The sequence below is a fragment of the Protomyctophum parallelum genome (genome assembly GCF_964188405.1).
Source record: "Protomyctophum parallelum genome assembly, chromosome: 18".
NCBI classification, from domain to species: domain Eukaryota; kingdom Metazoa; phylum Chordata; class Actinopteri; order Myctophiformes; family Myctophidae; genus Protomyctophum; species Protomyctophum parallelum.
The window spans coordinates 11,429,332-11,455,180 of record NC_139716.1 but is presented as its reverse complement, the minus strand read 5'-3'; the positions used below and the strand labels follow the sequence as shown (position 1 = coordinate 11,455,180).

Here is a 25,849-nt window from a genome sequence, read left to right as displayed (position 1 = left end):
GCATAACATAGTGCTAACACCAAAAGGGGTTCCCGGCCAAAATGGGTTAACAGGTGTGGCGGTTTGCCTTGCCAGAAGCCTCGTCAGTAGTTCATGCCAACACCAACAACCCACTGTAGCTTGTCTCGTTTGGCTTGTCTCTGCTGACAGTCTGCTGGCTCCCCAAGTGCAACGCTTACAACCCCCTCCCGATCTCTCTCAGATCAGCTAACACTAAGCTAAGCTGGCAGAAAACCTTCACTAAAACATCCGGGACGACGTTACGCTCCACACGCTTCTTCCATCTGGCTCCCACACTATGGAATGAACTCCCTGTTGCAATTAGAACATGCAGACTCTGCACTCCCAATCGTCTGCAGTATAGTCTGAAGACTCACCCATCTTAGCCCGTAGCACTTGCCCTATACCTTCGATGACATAGCCTGGAAACCAGACAAATCTGCCACAGGGAAAAGATATACGCAGCGATATTAGTCTGGCCATGCCAGGCTATCGATGACATGACATGACATGACATGTCATGTCTGTCTGTCTGTCTGCTTCCCTGTTTGTTGACGCTTAACCCATTCTGACCTGAGATCAGATTCATACGAGGTTTCCGCCGGACACACACTGGTCTGATGAACCCATTCTGACCTGAGATCAGATTCTAAAAAATGTCAGTCGTTCTTCGATTTTTCAATAAATAGCAGACCTACAAGCTCGTATCGCGCCACTCGGTGGCGCGATATGAGCTTGTAGATCTGCTATTTTTCAATAGCTAAAGCACGACATGATGCCGACACCAAAATGGGTGCCCGGTCAGAATGGGTTAAGTTACTTTTGCATGTCTGTCTCAGTCAGTGTTTCCCTGTTTCCGTGTCTGCTGGTCTGTCTGCTGGTCTGTCTGTCTGTCTGTCTTACTGCATGCATGTCTCACTGCCAGCTCCACTGTAGTCTGTGTGTTGGCTGTGTTCAGCATTTCAGTCCCTATATCTCCTTGTCTGTCTGGATGTCTTCTTTGCGACCACGCAGGAAAAAAAGGACGGAAGGATGAATTAAGCGCTGTTGGAAAAGACCAAACTGCCAAGATAAAGCTAGTGGTGGTGGGGAAAAAAGTACTAAATTGTTTTACTTAAGTAAAAGTATCGATACTGCAATTGTAGAACTACTCCGTTCCTATTCTGTCATAGTCAGTTCTGTTGAAATGATTATATGAGTCTATGTTGAAGGTTTTCATGGTCTCTAACTGTATTAGGGCCTGTGTTACGGCATCGCACAGGCAGTAGTGACTGTACTGACACATTTTATTTAATTGACCGAAAAGATCCTTGCTGGCCTTCGCCCTCTGATAACAAACCGTGAGAATGCAGTGAAGGCGCATTCTTTTTACAGTTGATTTTGGAAAACATTACTACACCATATCAGCGTCAGACTTAGGCCAAAGGAACACAACCCCTGTACGTTTTACCTTTTTGCCAACACGGTTGACTTTGGAAAACAGCCAGAATGTTCAATCATTTCATAAAGCTATTTCTTAAACTAGCACATATAAAAGGGTGCTACCCACGCATGCATGCACATGCGTGCATCAACCACAATGGAGCTGCTTCGTACCGTGTGTGTCATTTGGGGCCTCGTGTATGCAGGTACTGTAACTCAACTCAACAATATTAAACGGCAGAAAAAAAGAATGTCTAGATTAGAAAAGGGTCCCCCCTTAGCAGGCGGGCCAACATTGGCACAGGGGAGAGAGTGATCACTGGCACACTGGTGTGAGAGAGAGAGGGTTTTTCTTTTTAAATTACAATTCTAAATATTCAAAAAGGGGCTTTGGGGTCAGTTAAATTAGGTCCACTCACATCTAAATTATACCTCCTGCACACTGTTCTACGGACATCCATTCAAATTTCCGACTGGGGAGAGAGTCTGAGAGATTAGCTGGTGGAACCTTTTTTGATATGTATATTATGGACAATCAACAATCAGTTGGAAATATTGTATTTTGATTTGATGTAATAATTCACTTTAAATGTTTGATATGGCATACTGACTATCAAGAACATTAAAATATGACAGTTCATGTTAAAAAAGGTTGCCGACCTCCTGAATAGGGCTTTGTCTAATTACAGTATAGGGGCCAGTTCCGAATGGCAGCCACCTGTATGTGCTCTTTTAGAGCTGCTTTGAAGGAGAGTAGGGATTTACACTCCTCTGCGGCTATAAAGGACAACTCATTATAGAGTCATTTAGGGTATCAAATGCCTTTTGAAGTATTTGCCCTTGCACGTCCTTCTCATGTTTGATGTGGTCGTTCAAATAGAGAAGGCATGTGTCAGTGGAGTGAGATGTTCTGAAGCCAGATTGGAAATGTGTTTATTTTTTTGCAGCAAGCAACTTTTCAACCATTTTTTCCCTTTTTTCTCTATATAATTGTTTTATAGCATAGCTTAGAATAAAAAATATTCACATATTTCTGCCAAATCTATTTTCTCTGAATGTTCTATTTTCAGCTATATAGAGCAGCAAAATCTGACGTAATTTACACACCTATACCTGAGTACCTGGGTCGTTTTTTTTTTTCCTGAATTCCAATAAACTTGTTTAACCGATTCTGACCTGAGATCAGATTCATACGAGGTTTCCACTGGACACACGCTGGTCTGACGAACCCATTCTGACCTGAGATCAGATTCTAAAAATGTCAGTCATTCTTTGATTTTTCAAAAATAGCAGACCTACAAGCTCGTATCGCGCCACTCGGTGGCGCGATATGAGCTTGTAGATCTGCTATTTTTAAATAGCTAAAGCATAACATGATGCTGACACCAAAATGGGTGCCCGGTCAGAATGGGTTAACCGATTACATGCTGCCTGGAGTCTGGAGCTAGTGCCAACAAATGCACGTAAAAGGCAGCGAAGACGACCTGTGAATTGCTCCCATGAAGCAGAAGTAGTAATCGTCCATTTTCGAGTCACTGCTGCAGGGCCCTGGTCTAGCGATAGAAACGCTAATTTGCTAACCCGGGAGGTCGTGATAATTTTATATTAACCTCGATTTTAAGATGAACCAATGTTCCACGACCCAGGAGATGAACAAGTGACATCATGGACTAGTACCTGCCAGCTATTTCTGTCTGACAGTTCTGTCTGTACAGAACTTTTTGGTCCAAATGATGTGTAATGTATATTATCATAACTTTACTCAGATCAGGGTTAATTGATTTAGTCAAGTCAACTACGAAAAAGGTTCATCAAGTACTTTTTTCACCGATGAAAAGGGTGTTCAATAGCACTGATTTATTAAAAATAAATACAAAAGTTGAAATGCGTAGATAGACAGGTTTGTGCCCGACAGAAACACAATGAATGCCCTTCATACAGCTGAAGCTCATTAAGGCCTTCATGACTGAGAGGTCATTTTGACCTATGCTATACTTCAGTCACATTTTACTTCAGTCACGCGAGTGTTAAGGCCTTCAGTGTTTCAGTTTAACGTCGTCATGTTTCCCTTCTTCGTCCAGCTGAAGCTCAAGGTCAAGGTCTTCAGTGTCACCACTGCGCCGACGACACAGACCCCTCTTGCGCCTTCGCACCGCTACGAACCTGCGCCCAGGGTGAAGTCTGCATAACGTCCACAACGGAAAGTAATATCGCCTTTCTTTCTCTTAAACGATTTGCCTCACAATCATGATTTCTCATTGGTGGAAATAGCACTCAAATGTTTAACTTAAGTAAAAGTATCACTAATGCAACATAGAAATACTCTGTTACAAGTAAAAAGTCAAAAAAAAAAAAAAAAAAAAAGTACAAAAGTATTGGCATCAAAATGTACTTAAAGTACCAAAATAACTCATTGTGCAGAATATCTCTATTTTTAAATGGCCAAAATTTATATAGAGCTGAAGTAGAAGTAAAAGTACTGGAAATTGGAAATACTCAAGCAAAGTACAAATACCTCAAAATGGTATAGTTACGTATAGTACTTGAAGTAAATATATTAGTTTAGTTCTCTTTCCACCACTGGATTAATACAACTGTGACGTATGCCTTTTTGAGATCTTTATATTGTGTTTGTATTTTTTGTTTTTATGTTTCTAGTGGGGTTTGCTCCACAGACGAGCTTTGCATCCTTTGGCTTTGGGTTTGCTCCGAAGCTCGTCAACAGAAGGTGTGTGCCGGCAGACAGGTGTGGAGCCAACGGCGTAACGAACAAACCGTTTAAAGGCATCGAAGCAAACTTTGGGAAAGGAAACGGAGTTATGATCGGAATGTGCTGCAACACGAATGGCTGCAACGAGGAGATCATGTCAAGTAAGTCGAATATTTACAGTGCTTCCCAAACCTTTCCATGCCAGGGACCCCCAAATTGACACTAATTATCCCGTGGACCCCCCATTTGGAAAGATAATTCAGGGACACTTCCATGAGAGAAGGTTTTTTTACGGCTCAAGCAGTGATTCTTAACCCGTTTAATTTCAAGGAACCCCAGTTTGACATGTCTTTAGTCTACTACGGACCCCCATTTAATCGCATTTCTATCTCTGGGACCCCCCAATTTAGATTGTAAAATCAATGTTAATTAAACTACTGAGTGTACAAACCAAGCGGAACCTAGCGGGACCATTTGGTTCCATTTGTACACTCTCGACTAAATCTGCAGTTCATTTAGTCGACTAAAATCTTACGACATTTAGTCGACTAGAACAAGACTAACACTGAAACATTCCAGGTGACTAAAATATGACTAAAACTGCTTTCATTTCAGTTGATGGGAGCGCCCGGGACCTGGTACCAAACGGGCGGCGGTGCTTCACCTGTAACGGCACCGACGACCTTACATGTGATCGGATCCTGCCATGCTTTGGAGCGCGGACACAATGTACTCATGCAACCTGTGAGTACTAATATAGGGAAAAAGTACTCACATATTTTAATTAGAGCTGGGACTCGATTAAAAAAATTAATCTAATTAATCAGAGGCTTTGCGATTAATTAATCTAGATTAATCGCATGTCATTATTTGACCCGAGAACAGCAATTCTTTTCAAATGGATTTTGGTATACTAGTGAATGCATAAACATCGAATGGCGGAACAGCTGTCACGACGAAGGAGACCGGGCGAAAACATTACTTGCGCGCTCTGCTTGCGCAAGTAATGAATAGTGAATACATAAGTTTAAGCAATAAAACATTGTTTTTGTAGTAATAGGGGTAATAATTCTTTATTGAATAATTGCACACAACTGTGCTGTAATCCACGCTACCATCAGATAGCCTTTTAAATCCTATTTCCAATCCACGGGGACAAGCAAAGTGATCTCAGCGGCTTCCCCCAGTCTGGTGAACTGTCTGCGGTGTCTGGTGGTGTTATTGTCTGAAGAGGACACGGACACGCAGGTCCGTCTGAAAACTGTCCAGTGACAACGTTCCGCGGTGAAAAAAATAGTGCGATTAAAATGCGTTATCTTTTTTAATGCATACATTTTTCTGTAGTTAATTAATCGTAATTAATTGCAATTATTCCCGGCCCTAATTTTAATTAAAAGTATTAACACTGCATGTAGAAATACATTCACAATTTACTTGAGTAAAAGTACAAAAGTATTGGTATCAAAATGTATACTTAAAGTATGATGAGTGTATGGGAGTACCGTAAGTACTCATCATGCAGAAGGTCCCATTTCAAAAGGTTTTCAAATGTATAAAATGTAATAAAAACAAATCGTTTGAAAATAGCAGCTAAAAGTCTTTCACCACTGTTAATTAGTGCTGCACGATTCTTGCTCAAATGTGAATGTGAATGTGAGACTATACATATAAACTATATATATATATATTTATATATATATAAACTATATATATATATAGTTTATATGTATAGTCTCATAATATAGATATTCCACTGTTACTTTCTTAGCTTACGCATGTTTTATGATAAATGCTTTTGTGATGTATTCCCATGCTTTTGTTCTTGATTATTGTAAATCGCTCTGGATTAAGAGCGTCTGCTAAATGCCTAAATTGTAAATTGTAAATTGTGAATCTCTATTTTCCTCCACAAGAATATTGAGATCACAATTTGATTAATAAAAGAACACAAACATAAAATGAATTGGACAGCCAACTAGTGCTGCAGGATCTAGATCCAGAACCTTTTTTTCCCCTCTTTGTTTGTTTAATTGTATATGAACTGTTGATAGGTCATTTATGAATCTTTCTTTTATTTAACCATGCAGAACTACTGTTGATAGGTCCTTCATAGAATGGCGGCCGTGCATCAGCAACGTGTAAAGTTTGATCAAAAACAACAGCGCTATAATAACATCAAACATTTCCTTTTCTTTTTTGTGATCTGCAGTGATAGTGCCCCCGTTTATGGTACTCCAACGGGCGGTTGGCTGCGTCACTCCAAGCTGGTGCGAGGCGCCAAATCTCCAACTGACATTCTTTAGTCCCCTGGCTACGTTGTCTCAATTCGTCGCCGGACCGGTGTGCTGCGAAGGAGAGTTCTGCAACAGTCAACGCACGGTTCTGAGTCACGGCTCTGCCAGCAGATCTCACCTGACCATGCCTGGCCTGAGCCTCTTGACGCTGGCGATTTGGCTCTGGACTTTTACACATGCACAATAGTTCACAGTATATGTAACCTCAACATAACTTAAAAGCGTTCATGATCGCGGTTACAAAATGTATATTTTGGGTGAGCTAAGTAGCATTCGCGGGACACGTTACATTTTACACTTTTACGGGTCTTCCGTTTTTTTTGAGTGAATGGCTTTCAAAATAAGATGCTTTTCCCCCGTTCACATACATTGTGCCGTTTTTCTCGAGGACGGATCCGAGCCACTGATGGCGGCGAATGAGTTAATTTAACCAGCGTAGTCGGTTAGGATAGGTGGGACACTGGGGACATCTGAAAAGGGATGCACATCATAAAAAGTGTTCAGAATGTCAGATTATTTTTGGTGCAATAAAAAGCATTAGAGCCCTCAGTGTGCGAGCATTTTATTTTGTCCCAGAATGTTTCATACAGTATCAAATATTTAAAGTACCGGTAATGTAAAGTATGCACGACGTGACCATGCACAGGTGGGGTTACATCGTTTTCAGAAGTAATTTTATCCTTCAACTTCTTGTTGATGTCCCAAAAGGACTGGAAATACTAATTATTTGCAGCACATTGTAGAAACATAAAACCAGCATGCTCCAATCATGTATACTTTACTTAAAGGTATTATGACATTATTTATAACATAATTTTAACAACATTAAAAGTCTTGGCCATGGTCCTTCAAACGTGTCTAAAAAGTTTGAACACTCAACTCCACTCCAGTATTTCTTGCCAGGGGTTTTTGTGTATGTGTAATCTGCATCCTGAGAAGCCATGGAAAAACACATTATTTTAGCCTGTAGATGTCGGTAATTCCCCCTTTCCTGTCAACCCAAGATGCGCTTCTTTGACAACGTGGTAGGAACGTCACCGTCAAAAATAAAAGAGTCATCTAGGCCAGTTGGTATCCAGTGTAAGGACTTGTGTTGATTGACACAGCCAACAACAGAGCAGATTGATTTTTCTCTAGAAGCCATTATTAGTAAGTATTACAAAGAAACAAAGTCGCGGTCACAATGAGGAAGCGGAGAGGAGAGGGGCGGAGAAGAGAGGGTAGGCAGGGAGCAGAGGGGAGGGGGCGGAGGTTTAGCGGAGATCTACGTATATCCCTGCCGTCCAACCAGATGAGACATTTTTGCATAATTATTCACAAAAGTCCAGACAGCAGAGAATACACTGAATGTTCAAACTTCGTTTTTTTTTTGTGAAATTGATGTCAAGAAAAGCCAAAAAAGCCAAAAAATCTACAAAAATGTGTTTTAAATGTCACAATCCCTTTAACACATTTTGTGCGGGAACCCCTTTCGGTGTTAGCATTATGTTATGCTTTAGCTATTAGCCTTCTGCAGTGAAATGCTCCATGATTATTACCGCAAAGATGTTGGAAGTCAATTCGGACGTGTTGGACCCTGACAGGACATGTTTAATTTTCTTTTGGCGGATAAAAAAAAAGGAAAAATCGCATAATAGTTTGGACATTCGGCGCTCCCTCTCAAACAATATGTCGCCCTGTACGGGTCCAGACTCTTGAACAGTGTTTAAGAGTGCAATTAGACTGCTGAACAAGAGCCATGAAGTCCGGTGACACAGACTGAACTGATTTTTATATTTATATATACACATACATTCATGGCCTATTTATTTATCATGCACTCATTGTATCATGCATGCACTCCATGCTCCTATCTCAATAATGCTGTACTGCTGATGAGCCTGCACAACTAAGAATGTTATTGTGATGTGACAATAAAGTTTGATTCTGATTCTGTATATTCTGAGTCGGGTACGTGACTCCTCTCCACTTCCACATTCCCAGCACTGTGTGCGCATGAGTGCGACTTACATAATTATGTGTATGTGTCGTACGTCCCCTTGTTTCCTTTGGGTCGGCCATCGGTATGCCGTTAAAATATTTTTCTTGAATGCTTGCAGAGCAGCTCAATTGACGTCAGCGATGCTTTGTGACCGTCATGGCCATTAGAGACTCTTGAGACACAGGTGTCAACAGGTTTTGACTCGTGTGTACCTTCTCGATGCCTCCTATAATGCCACTCCTAGCAGTTTGGGTGCAGAAGTGGCATACTATAGACATTTTAGACAAACAGTCTTGAGGAATCCAGAAGTGAAACATCTCTTCTGCCTTCATCAGCTGACTATACTATTCGTGCTTGTCATGTCACGTGAAGACGGGTGCAAATGTTTTTATGGAAGTAATTTCAGCTGCGTGGACAGAATATGTAATGAAAAAGAAAAAGAACAAACAAGTGCGTGCGTGCGTGCGTGCGTGCGTGCGTCCTACATTTGAATGCAATCTTGCCTACCGCTTTACGGAGAGAACAAAATTAAAGATGAATGATTGGACAGCCAAGCTGTGCCCGGCGCAGCCCATCTCTCACATCCTGAGATAATTGAGCGGAGGCCATGAATAATAACACATCTCATAACTCCAGCTACAACACACAGACAAAAAGGAATCAGTAATAATCTTCAATATTATTATTTTTTCTAAATGGAAAACGGCTCTCGCAGTTATTATGAAAAGCTGGAACGTGCCATGGCACTGGCAGTAATAACGCCCCGGCACACAACGAATCCACTCACAGACCAAAATGGAAGAGGACTTAACTGATAGCTAATTGATGTCATTTGGCTTTTGAATTCAAATAGTGTTCTCACATGGTTTTCGTGATGTAAAAAAACACGAGCTAAATTATAATAAAGGAATATTGTAATAATTTCACCAGTGAAATCCTTGCGCTTCATCTTCGGCTCGATAGTATTATAGTTTGCAGTGTTACATTTTATTATTATTCTTCTTTTTGTTTGCTGAGGCCCTTTCCAAAGTGCAGTACAGTACGGTGCACAGTATGTGCTCTTCAATGCATGGGTTGGGAACTGTAAAAAATATGGACAAAGCGTTCCCCGGGTCTAACATGGACGTAAAATGAAGCCTGTTATTCCTGCACTGTAAGTCGCCATCTTTCTAGATCCGTTTGGGCCCAGCTGGCCATTGGCTGGCCCAGACAACGAGGCGGGACTTCCCCCCCCTTCTTCTCCGTTGGTTTTTATTTTGACTCGAGTGGGTGGGGGATCCCGTTCATAGACTGTAACGGTAGCCACGCCCCTCAGAACATACGCGACTTTATGGTCATTTATTTTATAAATGGGACCATAATTTTCCAAAAAGAATATTATGACATTAGAAATGAGACTTTAAACTATAGTGACTGGAAGCAGAAAGTATTCATGACCATGTTTATTAAGGTAATACAGTCTAGGTGAAGTTGGGCCCAAATACATGGACTTCTATGGGGCTATGGGGGTTTTTTGGGTCCAGTGACAGCGCCACAACAGGCCATTATATGAACTTTCAGGAGTTTCAGGCTTCACAAAATATCTGTCTGACTGCCCCCCCCTGGTTGGGGAACCATACCTTGTCTCCGTGGGTGAAGGTCTGCCCGTCGTTGGCCCTCCTCCAGGAGATGTCGGGCAGAGGCTCTCCCTCCGACACGCAGGAGATCATGGCCGCGCTGCCCTCCACCGCCGTCACGTTACGCAGCTGGACAATGTGAGGCTGGACTGAGGGAGAGAGAGAGAGAGAGAGAGAGAGATGATGAGATATACTTTATTGTCCCACAAGGGGAAATTTGTCTTGGGCAAAAGTGCATTAGTACATACATCAGAGCTTTTTAAAACAGACAGACAATACAAAAAAGACAAAACACAGTAGCAGCAAAGTACAAGTCACAAGAGTATCACAAAAGAAGTGCAAGTTGCAATAAGAGAAGGTATATAATATAAAAAAGTGTATTCACGGTTTATAGTATCACAATCACAGTAAAGCGCAATAAATAACTGATGAAGGTCAAGAAGTCCCTTCCCCACTAAGAACTATGAACTATGTGGCGGTTGTTTAGTAGAACAATTGAAGTGGGAACAAAATAAAGTTTGAAGCGGTTGCTCTTGCAACGACACGCTCTGTAGCGTCTACCAGAGGGTAACAGCTCATACTCTGAAGATAATATATGTGAAGGATCAGACAACACTCTATTTGACAGACTGAGCACCGTTTTCTCAAAGATTGTCTGAGAGAGAGAGAGAGAGAGAGTAAATTCTCCTTTACAGCACTGCCACCCAAGCGTGGAATGCCCTGACCCCTTCCCTAAAAAAAAACCCCACTTTACAATAATGAAACTAGTCCTGAATATCCACCTTTGAGCAGGCCCAAGGGAGAGGGATCTCTTCCAGCAGTGATTAGCTCTTCGACACTGACAATATCTAAAACTAAATTAACCCATTCTGACCTGAGATCAGATTCATACGAAGGTTTCCACCGGACACACACCGGTCTGATGAACCCATTCTGACCCGAGATCAGATTCTAAAAATGTCAGTCGTTCTTCGATTTTTTTCCAAAAATAGCAGACCTACAAGCTCGTAGCGCGCCACTCGGTGGCGCGATATGAGCTTGTAGATCTGCTATTTTTCAATAGCTAAAGCATGACATGATGCCGACACCAAAATGGGTGCCCGGGTTAAAGTTTGCTGTCAAAATCAACACAGTCTTGCAGTGAAGCCGTTGTGAAGGGCACAGAGTGTATACTACCGTACTTTAAGGATCTCACAGGCTTTGAACCGATCCCTGCCTTGGAGAAACGGTTGGACACTGTTAATGTGCTCCTTTACGCCGTACACTGTCCTCCTGTTTTTATTTACTTGATGCCTTTTTAGTTTTTATAGATCGAGCGCCAAAGTCCTGACGTCACTCGCTCATGCCCTGCGGTTCCAAGGGGTTCACAGATGTTTTTTTCTCTATGGAGAATAACATTGGGTCATCTTAAAATCGTCTCATATAAGAACTGAGGTCCAAAAATAAACAAACTGTCCCTGCGATATTGTCGGGGGGAGGTGGTTCTGCATCGTTTACGACAGTCGGTCACTCATAATTTGATACAGATTCGGCAGCAATATATACATTAGCGTTTTCTCGCAGTCAGTTGATTATTCATATCCATATTGAAACAGCCGGGATGATTTGATGATTTTGTTTAACACAGTTCTTATATGAGGGCGATCTAAGATCCACTCTGGGGATCATAATACAAATTAACCCATTCTGACCGGGCACCCATTTTGGTGTCGGCATCATGTTATGCTTTAGCTATTTAAAAATAGCAGATCTACAAGCTCATATCGCGCCACCGAGTGGCGCGATACGAGCTTGTAGGTCTGCTATTTTTGAAAAATCGAAGAGCGACTGACATTTTTAGAATCTGATCTCAGGTCAGAATGGGTTCATCAGACCAGTGTGTGTCCGGCGGAAACCTCGTATGAATCTGATCTCAGGTCAGAAAAATACACAAACCCGTGGACTTAGCCTTGTGCAAAGTGTACTTATGCGAGTGTTTCTCAGTAGAGGTTTGTGAAGTCGCACGTGCACGCTGCATGCAGTGTGTGTGTATGGGGAATAGAGCTGCGTCAGGGAATAAGAGTTCCGATGTCAAAACCACATGCCCTCTGGGGTCATAGCATTTATTTATAAATCACTTAATATTATAACTGTGTGTTAGAAAAAAAAAAAACAGGAGTCCAGGCCTTCTGTCAGAGAGGTGGCTCTGCATCGTTGTTTAGGATATTTAATTATACGTTTTGATACAGTCCTTAATTTGCAGGCTGGCTGACCTTCTGTGGATAAATTACTGTAGTACTTTCCCGGGCATCAGTGTATTGCAAAATTAAAAATCCAAATTGCAAAAACGTCTACTCTGGAACACTTCTATTAAGTGATGGAAATAAATAAAATGAAATGCGAGGCCAAAAAAACACAAATGTGTGTTTGACTGAGTCAACTGCCAATGAAGATGTGTGTGGGCCTGCCACCTCTCACACGTGAACCCAGCTATAATCCCCTGACTATCGTCGTCTTCCACGAGGAAGACCGTGGGCGGGCGTAGCTGCGTTAGGCCTCGGTGCAAACATTTTGTTTAGCCTCCACCCCACAACCCGACTTGTGCGATTAGATCGACCACGTTTGATTTGTCGGAATGTTGGTGCTAAATAACACTTAACCCATTCTGAACGGGCACCCATTTTGGTGTTAGCATCATGTCGTGCTTTAGCTATTGGAAAATAGCAGACCTACAAGCTCATAGCGCGCCACTCGGTGGCGCGCTATGAGCTTGTAGGTCTGCTATTTTTGAAAAAATCAAAGAACGACTGACATTTTTTAGAATCTGATCTCAGGTCAGAATGGGTTCATCAGACCAGTGTGTTGTCCTAGTGGAAACCTCGTATGAATCTGATCTCAGGTCAGAATGGGTTCATCAGACCAGTGTGTGTCCTAGTGGAAACCTCGTATGAATCTGATCTCAGGTCAGAATGGGTTGATGACGGATAAGTCCTATACGTTTAATGATTGACTCCGTTTAAACTGACTTTCAAACTATCACCCAGCTCCCCCGAGCACGGGCCAAGTTGTGTTCATAGGATACAGTAGGCTACAGTAGATACTGTAACTCAACAAAGCCGTATGCCACGGGGATGTGCAGGGCGTCACCCGGGCACCCTCATCCCTCCTTTTTAACCCATTCTGACCTGAGATCAGATTCATACGAGGTTTCCACTGGACACACACTGGTCTGATTAACCCATTCTGACCTGAGATCAGATTCTAAAAATGTCAGTCGTTCTTCGATTTTTTTCAAAAATAGCAGACCTACAAGCTCGTAGCGCGCCACTCGGTGGCGCGCTATGAGCTTGTAGATCTGCTATTTTTCAATAGCTAAAGCATAACACGATGCCGACACCAAAATGCGTTCCCGTTCAGAATGGGCTAAAAGAAAATGGGTTTTTTTACCCCACGATTTCACCCAGTATCAATTGTCCATGTAATCATGGGAGCTATATACACTCAATCTGCCAACCTGGGGAGAGCAACAGACTGACCTCATGCTTTCCTTCAAAGCATGCAGGAGTACAAGCTGCTTCTTTTTTACCCCGACAGTTCCCCATGGTTGGACCTTAAGAGTATATAAATGAATAGAGACGTCACTGGATTTCTCCTCTCTCATCCCCTTTGCATTGAGTTGCTCACCTCAGCACATGAGTGCGTTCTTCCGGGTTTGGAAACAGTGCATTCTGGGATTGCTTATGGGGCCAGACGTGAACGCGCGTTCACGTATGAAACAGCGTTCACGTGTTATCGGCCCCATAGCGTGAACAATGCATACTGCTATGGCTCGAGCTGCAATGCCATATTCGGGCCACCATGTTTCTGTTTCGCCTCAGGGTTTCCTCCCTGTGACATCTCTATTATATTTATCCCATTCTGACCGGGCACCCATTTTGGTGTTAGCATCATGTTATGCTTTAGCTATTGAAAAATTGCAGATCTACAAGCTCATATCGCGCCACCGAGTGGCACGATACGAGCTTGTAGGTCTGCTATTTTTGAAAAATCGAAGAGCGACTGACATTTCTAGAATCTGATCTCAGGTCAGAATAAGTTCATCAGACCAGTGTGTGTCCGGCGGAAACCTCGTATGAATCTGATCTCAGGTCAGAATGGGTTATACGCTAAGGGTCGGATGTAACGCGTGGAAGGAAGCTGCGAGGCGACAGCGCTACCGACGACGGCGCCGCCCTGGCCTCATCGCTCCCTCATGTTCCTGCAGTGAGGACACGACACGGTGTGTGTGTGTACCATGGGGGGGAGGGGGGGGGGGGGGGAGAGGACGTCATTTCAGGCCGCCGTGCGTTAGCAACAAGACTGGGGGCCAGCTAGACGCACTGAGGCGTGACTGTATGTTCACTCTGCTGGAACTGGTGAGCGCGCACACACACACACACACACACACGCACACACACACACACACACACACACACACACACACGTGCGCGCACGCACACATGCACACAATCTGAAGCAACAAGTGTCACACAAATCACAACGCCTCAGCACAGAGGCACATGAGATATAAATGTGCATGTGTTGTGTAAGTGCGCGTGCGCACACACACACACACACACACACACACACACACACACACACACACACACACACACACAGTATGCACTCACAGAGGTAAGCAAGCATATCAGACACCTCCGCTAGCTAACAGTGGCTCCTGTCAGGGGGAATAAAACTAACTTACCCCCCCCCCCCCCCCGCGCTGTCCACCGCAAGGCGAAAACTGTTACCGTCTTCATTTCAAATACATTCTGACGAGCAAGCGCGTTTCCCCCCCGTCTTCAAAGGGTGTTGATGACTGGGGCAAAATAACGTGCTATCGTATGGTGTGAGGTAGGGCAGCGCAATTAACCGAAAATAGTCAAGCATCCTTATTTTAGAATTCACAGTTATATGTTTTTGCGTAGGATCGTGAAACTTGGCAATTCGTTCAAACATATTTTTGTTGAGGCACGCCATGCCCTTATATCCTCGCCATCCTCCTCCGCCATCCTCGGAGGACAATTTTCTGAAAGATTTGAAGCACATTTTTAACAATTTCTCAAAAATTTCTTAAAAACAAGACCATACAAGCCCAGTTCACCCATTTCAACCTGAGGCCGATTGAAAGGTCTTATAGAGTTGTCAACGTTTGCTAAAAATATCTACTTATCAGCCTCTGTAGCAGACAGGAGGTGTTTTCGCGCGGCCCAGGAGGTGTCCCTTATTTGAAACTTGTTCAAACCCTAGACTTTTTTGTGTCATTGGCTACATCTCTGTGTGTGTGTTGACATCGCCTGCGTGTCATTGGCTACATCTCTGTGTGTGTGTTGACATCGCCTGCATGTCATTGGCTACATTTCCATGTGTGTGTTGACATCGCCTGCATGTCATTGGCTACATTTCCATGTGTGTGTTGACATCGCCTGCATGTCATTGGCTACATTTCCATGTGTGTGTTGACATCGCCTGCATGTCATTGGCTACAGCTCTGTTTGTGTGTTGACATCGCCTGCGTGTCATTGGCTACAGCTCAAGTCATCACAATGGAAACATTTCATTGGTTCATTTGTAATGACATTCTAAGCTGTCACACTGCAGTCGATAACGTCATCAGATCCGCCTCATTTCAATATGTTTGAGCTCTCTAGGCTATATAACTATAAATGCATTATGGCTTACAGTAAGTCAGTGGCGGCCGGTGACATTTGTCCTAGGGAGGGCGCTATAACAAAATCAAGAAAACATGCACTAGGTATCATAGATTAAATATCTACTGAGGGAGCCTGTCTAAGGTTTATTAAATATATCTACTATAAGGGAGCCTGTCTAAGGTTTATTAAATATATCAAAATGTAACAAAAGGTTCATATAGGGTTAAAGAAACAAACCTGAGACAGAACGACCAGTGCCATAAAAAAGTGCAATGGCTCAAAGCCACATGACCTTGCTACAGTGGCTTTAACATTAGCAAAAAAATCCTTATAAAAGAACCCTCAAAGCCATGACTCTGCCATTAATTTTTACTTTTTGTACATACATTTGTGATGATTACATCAGGTTTGTCTGGACCCAGCTCTTGACTTTAATTCTTAGTTTTATTTTTCCTCTTATTGTTCCATTATGCAAGTGAATTAAACTATTATTATCTTGACTTTACCTGGCTCCATTCATCTGTCTCATCCCTCGTTTTTCTAGCATATGTTGTTGTGGCTGTGTGTTAAACCCGTTAAACCCTATGTCACACTGTGCTGTAATGTTTATGCTGCCCCCAAGTGCTTAGTGGTGTGAATAACATGTCATGGATCGCAAATTTTTCGCGACCCAGTGGCTGCCTATAGCTTGTATTGAAGACATGTGGACCGCAATGCATTACTCTTCAGTGCTGAGATTCAAGGGCTACAGATGAACGCGCACCAACATGTGACACTCAGTAACCAATCAGGAACGTTACACAACGTAAACAACATTTCCCATTGAATGGAGGCATAATACTAACGTGGCAGCATAATACAACTTTTAATCACTGCCTTTGGTTAGTGGCTAGTTATATTATATAATATTTACGTTTCTGGATTGCTAATTTTAAATAAATTACAGGCTGTAGATTTCGTTTCTCAGTCATTCTTATTCACGTTTTATTCAGGGGGTGGGCATGGTGGTGCGGCGCACCAGCGCCCCCTATGGACGCACCGCCACTGCAGTAAGTGTATGGCTCACTGCTTTAAGCCATTCTGAACGGGCACCCATTTTGGTGTTAGCATCATGTCATGCTTTAGCTATTGAAAAATTGCACATCTACAAGCTCATAGCGCGCCACCGAGTGGCGCGCTATGAGCTTGTAGGTCTGCTATTTTTCCAAACACCTTGAGGAGCAGCCCTCGCTCCCGCGGGACTTACCAAAGACCTTGAGGAGCAGCTCCCGTTCCTGGGAGCCGGCCTTGTTGGTGGCTCGGCAGGAGTACGTTCCCCCGTCGTCCTGTCGGATGTTGTGGATGGTCAGCGTGCTCCGCCCCGCCTCCGGCACGTCCAACACGTACTGCTCCAACGGCTGCAGCTGCTGCCCCCTCCTGGACAACGGGAGAAAGACAGGAAACGCATTGTCGTTGTGTTTTTTTTAGCACAACAGAAAGACAGAGAGACAGAGATTCCTGTCCGACATCAACAACGCTTCGTTATAGATCCGCAAGCTTGCAGGGGCCCTAGTGCGAGACTATTTCAATTAGGCACAGCTGTTGCTTCCGTCGACAACCGTATTCATAGGCCAGAGAGTTCAATGTGAAGCAACACAGGAACCCCAGCTAGTGTTTTTGGTCCTCCCAACGGTTTCTTAACCACTCGGTAGGAAGAGACTCAAAAACAGCGTCGGGGAGCAGCTTTATAACTCTATGGGGGCAGCGACGACAGTGTTGCGTGGCAGTGCGATGAACGCACACGCATTCATGGGTGTGCGAACGCAAAAAGTGTCATTCTTGATTGTGTTACGTGCAGCGCAGACCACATCATGGGGGCCTTTTGATTTGGCGTATAGCGCCAGTCTGTGAATTCCAATTACCTCAATAACAGGTGTGTGCGTGTGTGTGCGTGCATACAGTGTACTGTGTGTGTCACGTGTGTGTGGTTATACTGGAAGTGATGTTGAACTCTAACCAACGGTGCACAGTAACTAAATATATATACTTGAGTAGGCTTACTATGTTTAATTACATTTGAGTATCTGTTTTAGCTGAGTAGGCCTATTTGCATTTGTTTGGATATAGCCCTAGTTTCTCCACTCCACTACATTTGAAAGACAAATTGAGAGAACCACTGGCCTATACACGTCACATTACCGTTCGACCCGGCCTGGCGGAGATATGCACTCAGACGACCGCACTTTTCTAGTTGCAAAACAGTTGCAAAAACTTAAATATCCCAACAAAACATTAAAAGGCTAAAAATGAATTAAATAGACCGCACGTACATTTCTCACTTTGATTGGCTTTTCTGTAAAAAGCAAAGCCAATTACCGTTACGTCTCCGTTTTTTAAAAGTGGAATGTATTAAAATTAAAATACAAAAAAGGTGACAAATGAACAAAGGCAGCGAAAACCAATAACAGACATCAATCAAGACAAGACTTTCTTTTAAAGTGGCACAGCCTTGGTATTTCTTTTTTAAAGTGCACACAATGGAAGTCCATGAATTTGGTGGATTGTTTTCTTTTTTTAAAGACGCCCTGACATTTTGGAGTCGCTGAGAGATAACAGACATTGGTATTTACATTATTCACATTGTAAAATCATTAGCATTTCCCTCAATTCTCTGTATGTACAAGGATGGTAGAAAACTCCCATGGAAAATAGCAGAACCACAAGCACTGTGACTCGTTGTGAGTTCATATAGATCGGCTATTAAAAATCTGAGTGGTTAAAGGGATTTCGATGCTATATTAATTAAGTACATTTACTTAAGGCTTGACGTCGAAATTTAAAAAAGAAAGTTTTCAAAATCATGACAATTTTCTGAAAGATTTGAGGCACAAAGCAGACATACAGTTCATAGCACGCCACTTGGTGGCGTGCTATGAGCTTGTAGATCTGCTATTTTTTCAATAGCTATAAATTATAACATAATGTGTGTAACCACCAAAAGGGGTTCCCGCCCAGAATGGGTTAAGTACTGTAGGCTACTTAATCAAATCTCGTTCTCTCGGGCACGGATACCCGTTTATCTCGTTCTCCCGTTCTCGGGTTTCAAGGAGTTAAGTTACTTTTCTTTACACCACTGCTTTTAGCCTAGTCCTTCTCCACGTTTTAACCAGGACCCCTAGTTCCATAATGCATTAGTGCAGTGGTTCCCAAAGTGGGGTCCGGGGACCACCAGGGGTCTTTGAGGGAACTCCAGGGCGTCCCAAGCTAAATGATAGTTTGGAACCAAATGGACCCTTATGTGTCTGTAACTCTGTTGTTGTTGTTGTTGTTGTTGCTGCGAGAGTGAGGTCTAGCCAACACCAACTCGGGATTCCTGGATCGCTGCCCTCCACAAATTCCTATCCAACATCAGGTTCTTGAGCTCTGCAGTGTTGTTATAGCCAAGCTGTCGCGCCGCAGCACGTCTACATATACAGTTACAGTAACTCTACAGTAACTCTGAGTGTACAAATGGACCCATTTGGTTCCATTTGTACACTCTCAAGATAAATTGGGGTCTCAGAGATATAAATGCCATTAAATGGGGCTCCGTAGATGAATGCATTTGAAACAGGGTCCTTGAAATTCAAGGGAGGCATACTATGATCCGACGGAGCAATGATCCGACGCGCATTGGTCCGAGGCGCGCTGGGGATCGGGAGAGGGTTGGGGTTATAGGTTTAGGTTTAGGTGTGCTGCCCCGTGCTCGCGGTTATGGTGAGGGTGAGGGTTTGGGGTAGGTAGTCGATGGGACCAATGGATCGGACCTATGCCCCCCGTCGGACAAAAAGGCATGCACTCGAAATTCAACGGGTTGAGAATCACTGCAGTAGGCAGTAAACATCTTCTCACATGGGGACCGTTTCAGGTACCCCCATGTGTCCCGGGCTAATTAAGTGTCCATTTGGGGGTCCCTGACGTGAAAAGGTTTGGGAACCACTGCATTAGGCCACTGACCCCCATTTCATATACCATCTGCAGTGAGCTGCAAAAAAAAGCCCTGCCAGGCCCAGAAGATAGTGAAACGGAGTTAAAGTTAAACTTTTTTAAAGGACCTATAACATAAAATTCAACTTTTTCAATTTCTTTTGTGTTTTTGGGGCTCCCATGTGTGTTTTCTATCCTCACAAATAACCAATTTTGAACAATCAGGCCTTCATGTCATATGGGTGTTTTAATGGAAATTGCTCTCAGGAACAGCTCGACTGATTTTGGCCTCATCGTGATGTCACCAATGTCACCCTACTTTGTATAATTCCTCCTCTTCTTCAGTCTTCAGTTCCAAATTTGCATTTCCACTTTGTTTACAATGTCCACCATTGTTGATTTTCCAAGCTGGCATGGCATGGAAACAAGCCTGGTTTTATCTAGCATCAGTATTATAATGACTCAAATATTAAATAATCTGCATATCAGCACCCCCACCACCTCAGGACATTGTGGTACTGCAGCTAAAACTGCTTTCAAAGTCCAGAAAGAAATGACAAGGCCTGGTTATATCAGAGTGGTGATTGAGGCTCAAACCATTAGAAATAACTTTGAGGGACATAGACAATATGATATTAAATATTAAAAGCAGTTTTAAAATGCATGTTATTTGCGCTTTAAAGTTACCTGTGCCAGGTGACCTCGGGTTGGGGGGACCCAGACGTGATGCAGGTGAAGGTGACAGACTCCTGGTAGTCGGCGGTGGCGTTGAAGGATGGCTGGAACACCGACAGAACCGGCGGCACTGGAAGAGAAGAAAGAGGACAGCACACAAACCGTTAAGGTTTAACATCGGAGAGTTGTGGTGAAATGGCCTTCTCTGTCATTTTGTCTCACAGTTTCTCTGAAACGTTTGCCTCGACCAATCAGAGGGTCCCCCGACTCCCATCCATTCGAGTGGTTTTCAACCTTCGGCTTTTGAGCCATGTACCTACAGTACCATTTAAAGGTATATTCAGTGATTTCACTCAAAAAACCTTAGGTTTCGTTTTTGGCTGTGGGACCCAGCCTTTCGTCCAATCAGGATAGAGAGTCAAAAACGAAACCTAAGGTTTTTTGACCCCCAGGGGACAGGGAGGAACTCCTTATATGGCCAGCACACTCTATAGTAGGGAGGATTATCACAACAAAACAAAGAAATAAGTGATATTTGAATTAAGTGAAATCACTGAATATACCTTTAATGAGGTTTAGCCTCTAAGACCCAAAACTTATATTTTGTTATCGTTGGATGAGATGATGTCCACAATTCCATGCTGTATTTGTGTATACCTGCATGAATAATTATTCTACATCATCTAATTGTGGAGAATTCAATAATAGAGATGTTTAACAATAATTTACTCTCTTGAGAGCAAAAAGGTCCAGTTGGTTTCATTTTACACTCTCAAGAGATACAGATAATGAGGGTCCATTTGGTTACAAACTATCCCTCATTTAGCTGGGGACCACCTGGAACCCCACCAAGGACCACTGGTGGTCCCTGGACAGGTTGATTGCAGCAGAGAGAGAGAGAGAGAGAGAGAGAGAGAGAGAGAGAGAGAGATTTCTAACCTAAATGTTTTCAGATAGTCTTACATAGAAGTTTAAAATGAGCTAAAGGGATAGTTCAGAATTTTTGAACTTTAAGTTGTATGAAATACTTACAAGTAACTTAGACGCGCAAACGCGGGAAGCGAACGCAGCTCGTAAATTGCAATAACAACAATTAGAATAAATTACGTACTTTTTTTTTCTTTTTAGTTAGTAATTTTTTTAAAGTTTTCTACTGTGTGTGTGTGTGTGGTTGTTTGTGTGTGTGTGTGTGTGTGTGTGTGTGTGTGTGTGTGTGTGTGTGTGTGTGTGTGTGTGTGTGTGTGTGTGTGTGTGTGTGTGTGTGTGTGTGCTACAGCTGCGCCCTCTGGTGGCGGGCGGGTGGTGTCACAGCGGGACAGACAGACAGACAGACACACAGACACACAGACATGATCTGCAGGGTCTCATAGTCAGTGCTCATTGCATTCGCAATTACTGTATTAATTGATTGCCCGAGTCCCGTGGTGGGAGTTCTGCTCTGGTTTTGGTGAAACATTAAGCGTGCCCTAGTGCACCATTCCTGTAGGCAGGCTTTACAGAAGCTGTGGCTACACCACAGGAGAAGGGGATGTTTAAATATGTCATGACACAGACACACAGGACAGGGAAAATCCTCTTCTGAAAAAGACACCTGCTGAATCCATTCCCATAAGTCTCTGAGTGAAGCTAAAAAAAACATTCGGCTCGGGACGGGAAATAAACCAGCACTTCCTCCTCGAGTAGTGTGTATATTAGATGCACTCACTTTAGTAACAGTTTCATAACGTTTCTCGTTATTTTATAACGACAGAAGATTGTTAAAAGTCATTCTTTAAGAAAGTCGAAATTGAAGCGGTTACACAGTGAGAAAAATAAAAGTCTTTGTCTCTAGTGTATTGTAAAATAAAAGTCTTTGTCTCTAGTGTATTAATTATGGCCTTAACAGGGATCACACAGAGTGATACAGTCTTCTCCTCATGTTTCTGGAAACACTGGAGGCAATGTTTATATATGTTTTTGATTGACAAGGACTGCCTGGATGAAAATAGCCTGATACATAGGCTATCTCTGTGTTGTTGTTTTTGTATTTACTGTTATGTTTTTACATGTTGTTTGTATATGGACCCATTGTGTCTGAAATAAAGTTTTCAATCAATCTAGTCATCTAAGATCACAGCAGGGAAGGGAGCTTCAACTCTACTGTGGTAAATAAGGACTGTCTTTGAAGCTGAAACAACAAGTCTAGCAGAAGGACCATTTTCACATGAGTCAGACTTTCTCTGAGGCCCTTTTCCACCAGTTGGTTCCCAATGGGAACCGGTTCAGTTCTTTTTGGTTCTTAGTCCAAACCTATAAAACCATGCCTATATTAGATTGTTATCGCCATTAAACTTCCCCAATTGAGTACTTACACGAAGACAATGATTTGTTGCATTACAAATTTTACATTTTTTAATATGCAAATGAGGCATTATGTAGGAAAATATGCAAAATAATCGAAAATATGAAAAAGCTACTACTGTGGAAGGGTCATCGTGTATTCATTTACTTGTATTGATCCTATAAACAATTTAACCCATTCTGACCGGGCACCCATTTTGGTGTCGGCATCGTGTTATGCTTTAGCTATTGAAAAACAGCAGATCTACAAGCTCATATCGCGCCACCGAGTGGCGCGATACGAGCTTGTAGGTCTGCTATTTTTGAAAAATCGAAGACACTTTTAGAATCTGATCTCAGGTCAGAATGGGTTAATAATGAAACTGTCAGGATGTAATAGACATTTTTTGAATCTGATCTCAGGTCAGAATGGGTTAATATAGGTCTAGTTTTTCCCACCAATTTTGGAGCTCTGGCTCATGGACTAAGAACCACAAAGAACTGAACCGGTTCCCATTGGGAACCAACCGGTGGAAAAGAACTGAACCGGTTCCCATTGGGAACCAACCGGTGGAAAAGAACTGAACCGGTTCCCATTGGGAACCAACCGGTGGAAAAGGGGCCTGAGAGAGAACCTCTTGTGTGAGCCTTGTCTAGTTTAACATTGCATACTCAAGTAGTTATGAATATGCTATATGATTCATAATATACCACACACGCAGACAGAGATAGAAGTATTGATCCTGTAGCCAAAGTAATGTGCCCTCCTGTAGCTTTCTGTATCAGGGTCAGTTGATCATCTAGCGTGTTGACGAATTCTTTCTTTCTTTTTGCGCCTTCTGAAGGAAAATGGCACAGACTTTAATGTCGACTGCTGAATTTACAATGTAGCAATAAAGCAAACGCTGCATGGGACTGCCCCGGCTCACCGATGCAGATTTATTAACAGGATCTGCAGGTTAAAATCCGTGCCATACATGAGATGAATGGTTCATTCTATTTAATTAAAAGAGGAAGATAACTCTAGCCCATTCTGACCGGGCACCCATTTTGGTGTTGGCATCATGTCATGCTTTAGCTATTGAAAAATAGCAGATCTACAAGCTCATATCGCGCCACCGAGTGGCGCGATACGAGCTTGTAGGTCTGCTATTTTTGAAAATCGAAGAGCGACTGACATTTTTAGAATCTGATCTCAGGTCAGAATGGGTTCATCAGACCAGTGTGTGTCCGGCGGAAACCTCGTATGAATCTGATCTCAGGTCAGAATGGGCTAGAAGAACATTGGAGTGTATACACTCCAGCTGGGTCATGGCCCCGGATCGGTCTATGGATGTTGGACCAACGTAAAACAGCTGATAACCTCCGCCTTATTGGCTCTGGTTGAATTCAGCACAGCGAGAAAAATAATCACCTGCAAGGAATGTCTTGAAAGTAGCTCATAACGTGTCTATGGTGGATTTTTAAGTGGTGCAGCCACTCCAAGGAACAGCAATGTCCAGACCGGAGCCTGTGGCCCCAAATAATGCTGCCCAGACTGGAGCCTAGTGGCCCCAGACTGGAGCCTGTGGCCCCAGACTGGAGCCTGTGGCCCCAGACTGGAGCCTGTGGCCCCAGACTGGAGCCTGTGGCCCCAGACTGGAGCCTGTGGCCCCAGACTGGAACCTGTGGCCCCAGACTGGAGCCTGTGGCCCCAGACTGGAGCCTAGTGGCCCCAGACTGGAACCTGTGGCCCCAACTAATGCTCTCCTCTCATCCTCTGCAGTGGGAATCGATGCTGAAGACAACATTCTACATGATTGAAAGTGGATACATTATCCTTTATTATTCAATAGAACAAAGGGCGCCACCATGTGTCACACCTTGGTTCTGCTGTCTCTGTCTCCTGATTTGCATCAGACCTCCCACAGTATGTATATGTATGTATGTATGTATGTATGTATGTATGTATGTATGTATGTATGTATGTATGTTTGTATGTATGTATGTATGTATGTAATTATGTATGTATGTATGTATGTATGTATGTATGTATGTATGTAATTATCAGTGTTGGCAAAATATTACTTTAACACTAATATACTACTTATTACTTATTACTTTTAAAAAAAGGAATAAAGTTACACTACTTATTACTCCCTGAGAAAAGTAACTAGTTACTTATTACTTATTACTTTACTTATTACTTTTTTCTCTCGCCCCCAGTAATTTTGTCCCCAAAAGTCTTACTTTGCATTTTCAACATTAGCAGGCCCCCCTTTAACATTAGCAGGCCCCCTTCCACCATCCTTGATCGCGGCCATACTCAAAATGATGCGAATACTTCCAAGTATTGAATGTTATAACGCTTTGTTGTGCCGGTGTCTCTGTCTCCTCCACCTCCTCCATGCTTAGTATGTTTACGTCTCTTCTCTCTAACAGTGCAGTCTAACGAGTTACACACACTAGTTTAGGTTGTTGTTCTGTGTTCCGGACGGTTTAAGGCCCTCCCTTCTGCATCCGATACTTCACACATACGTACCGACGAGTGTGCATCGTTTCCGTATCCGCTCTAGAGTCTAGATCTAGAGCAGATCAGCAGTCTGCAAAGCAACTTGACCCCTATCCAGTCTACCATTATAAATAAACACTCAAACCCACAGTTCCACCAAGGCTCGTGAAAATAGTAATAATATTACTTTTGGAAAAAAGTAAATGTAATATTATTACTCAAAATGTGAAAGTAACTAGTTAAGTTACATATTACTGGAAAAAAGTAATAATATTACTGAAAGTAGTATATTACTTAAGTTACTTGCCAACACTGGTAATTATGTATGGATTTGGTTAAAATGGGTAGGGTTTAAAAAAAGGCAAGAGTTTGCTCTGGTGCACTGGCCTAAAAGTGGGTCCTTAAAAACTGCTAAAACTTCTGAAATGTATGTATGTAGGTATGTATGTGTGTATGTATTTTAAAAGGGGAGGCTTTTTTGTAAAAATCCCTGCCCGCAATACCTTCATATATTTAAAATGAGTCCAAAATAGGGTTACCAGTGAAGGGCAAACTGCCTATTCACTGGGGACTATGCAATCTAGGGAGAGGGAGGGAGGGAAGGAGGGAGAGAGAATACCACACTCTTTCTTGTGTGAGAGAGTTGTCTGCTAATTCCCCCACACGGTAACTCTGTCATTTCTCGACCGTTTCGGACGTGTGTCGGCTCGCCGGAACCGGACCA

The 25,849-nt window shown here is 42.9% G+C and overlaps 2 protein-coding genes across 2 annotated transcripts in view; one reads left to right on the top strand and one right to left on the bottom strand.

Moving 5' to 3' along the window:
* The window catches only part of LOC310875769 (neural cell adhesion molecule 2-like), a 116,702-nt gene that overhangs the window by 53,368 nt on the left and 37,485 nt on the right, over nt 1–25,849 (bottom strand). Inside the window, exons 5-7 of the mRNA XM_083789114.1 lie at nt 20,328–20,445; nt 16,942–17,111; nt 10,027–10,172 (exon numbers count right to left, since the gene is read on the bottom strand). Of these exons, the coding sequence (XP_083645240.1) occupies nt 10,027–10,172; nt 16,942–17,111; nt 20,328–20,445 (434 nt within the window). The remainder of the gene's footprint in view (nt 1–10,026; nt 10,173–16,941; nt 17,112–20,327; nt 20,446–25,849) is intronic.
* LOC310875771 (uncharacterized protein) lies at nt 1,578–7,597 on the top strand. Its single transcript, XM_083789117.1, has 5 exons — nt 1,578–1,628; nt 3,504–3,626; nt 4,081–4,293; nt 4,748–4,876; nt 6,342–7,597. The coding sequence occupies exons 1-5, from the start codon at nt 1,580–1,582 to the stop codon at nt 6,611–6,613; spliced, it is 786 nt and encodes a 261-aa protein (XP_083645243.1). The 5' UTR covers nt 1,578–1,579; the 3' UTR covers nt 6,614–7,597.